Source organism: Condylura cristata, unplaced genomic scaffold (assembly GCF_000260355.1).
Source record: "Condylura cristata isolate star-nosed mole 26May11 unplaced genomic scaffold, ConCri1.0 scaffold00268, whole genome shotgun sequence".
NCBI classification, from domain to species: Eukaryota; Metazoa; Chordata; class Mammalia; order Eulipotyphla; family Talpidae; genus Condylura; species Condylura cristata.
In genome coordinates this window covers 7,854-8,794 of record NW_004567369.1, presented here as the reverse complement: position 1 = coordinate 8,794, position 941 = coordinate 7,854, and the positions used below count along the sequence as shown (strand labels likewise).

The 941-nt window shown below is 67.9% G+C and overlaps 1 protein-coding gene across 1 annotated transcript; it reads left to right on the top strand.

Moving 5' to 3' along the window:
* The first annotated feature begins 19 nt into the window (after positions 1–19).
* LOC105854681 (cuticle collagen 8-like) lies at positions 20–774 on the top strand. The gene is made up of 2 exons (XM_012734975.1): positions 20–245; positions 435–774. Exons 1-2 carry the CDS (start codon positions 217–219, stop codon positions 772–774), a joined length of 369 nt encoding a protein of 122 aa, XP_012590429.1. The 5' UTR covers positions 20–216.
* Positions 775–941: the final 167 nt, after the last annotated feature.

Genomic DNA, 941 nt, shown 5'->3' with positions numbered 1-941 from the left:
GTTTTCCCGGTGGGGCCGAGCCCGAGATCGCATCCCCGAGGGCAGGCGCGGGGAGGACGCCGGGGCCCAGGGGCACCCCGCGGCCTGGGGGTTGCTCAGGGTCTGGCCGGTCGTGTCCCTCCGCCCAGGAACGTGTCCCTGGTGGAGAACGTGGAGGCCTCGGGCGAGCGCACCGTGCACTACACGGACGAGGAGACGCGCCTGCACCTGGTGCAGATGCTGACACACGCCCGCAGGGAGCCCGTGTGAGTGCCCCACCGGTCAGGGCCCCCCGGCGGCCCGCCGGAAAGAGCCGTCCGCAGGCCACGGCGGGGTGGGGGCGCGTCGAGCCCCAGCTCCAGGCCACCGCCGGCCACGGGGAGGGTGGTGCCGAGCTTTGCAACCTGGGGGGACAGGGGGGTGTTTATTTTTCTTTCTCGTTTTCCTGACTGAAGATTGCTCCGTGGACTGATCCCCAAAGTACTCAGGACCACGGCAGGGACGGAAGCGAAGATCGCCCGCCAGCTGAACGTCGGTAAGCCCCTGTCCAGCCCCAGGCCTGGCCGGCCCCTCCCCCGGGCAGCTGGGACCTGCCAGCGCGGAGAGCGCCGGGCTGGGGGTGCAGGGCCCCCCACCTCCCCAGCCCCGCCCGGGCGCGCGCAGGGCCCTGCGGGAGCCCGGTGGCAACCGCCTGGGGATGAGGCGCCCGTGCGTGGGGCCGGGTACGCTTCCAGGGCTTTTAAGCGCATTATCTCGCTGGAGGCTCATTCGCGGCGAGGACTGGAAGCCGACTGAAAAACAACTCATTTACTGACTCCTGAGTGGAGCGTGTTTTGCTGAATCTCAAACCAAAACAACCTTTTGTTAAGAACAAACAAACAAACATAAACGAACATCCATCCGGCAGGGAACAGTCTGCACAGGCTGCAGCTCCCCAAGGGCACTCGGGGGGCGGGGGGCTG

Excerpts from the sequence above, each read along its gene's own strand:
- LOC105854681 (XM_012734975.1), top strand. The coding sequence starts at position 217 with ATGCTGACACACGCCCGCAGGGAGCCCGT. Across the intron at positions 246-434 it reads CACGCCCGCAGGGAGCCCGT|ATTGCTCCGTGGACTGATCC; the intron begins GTGAGTGCCCCA and ends TCCTGACTGAAG.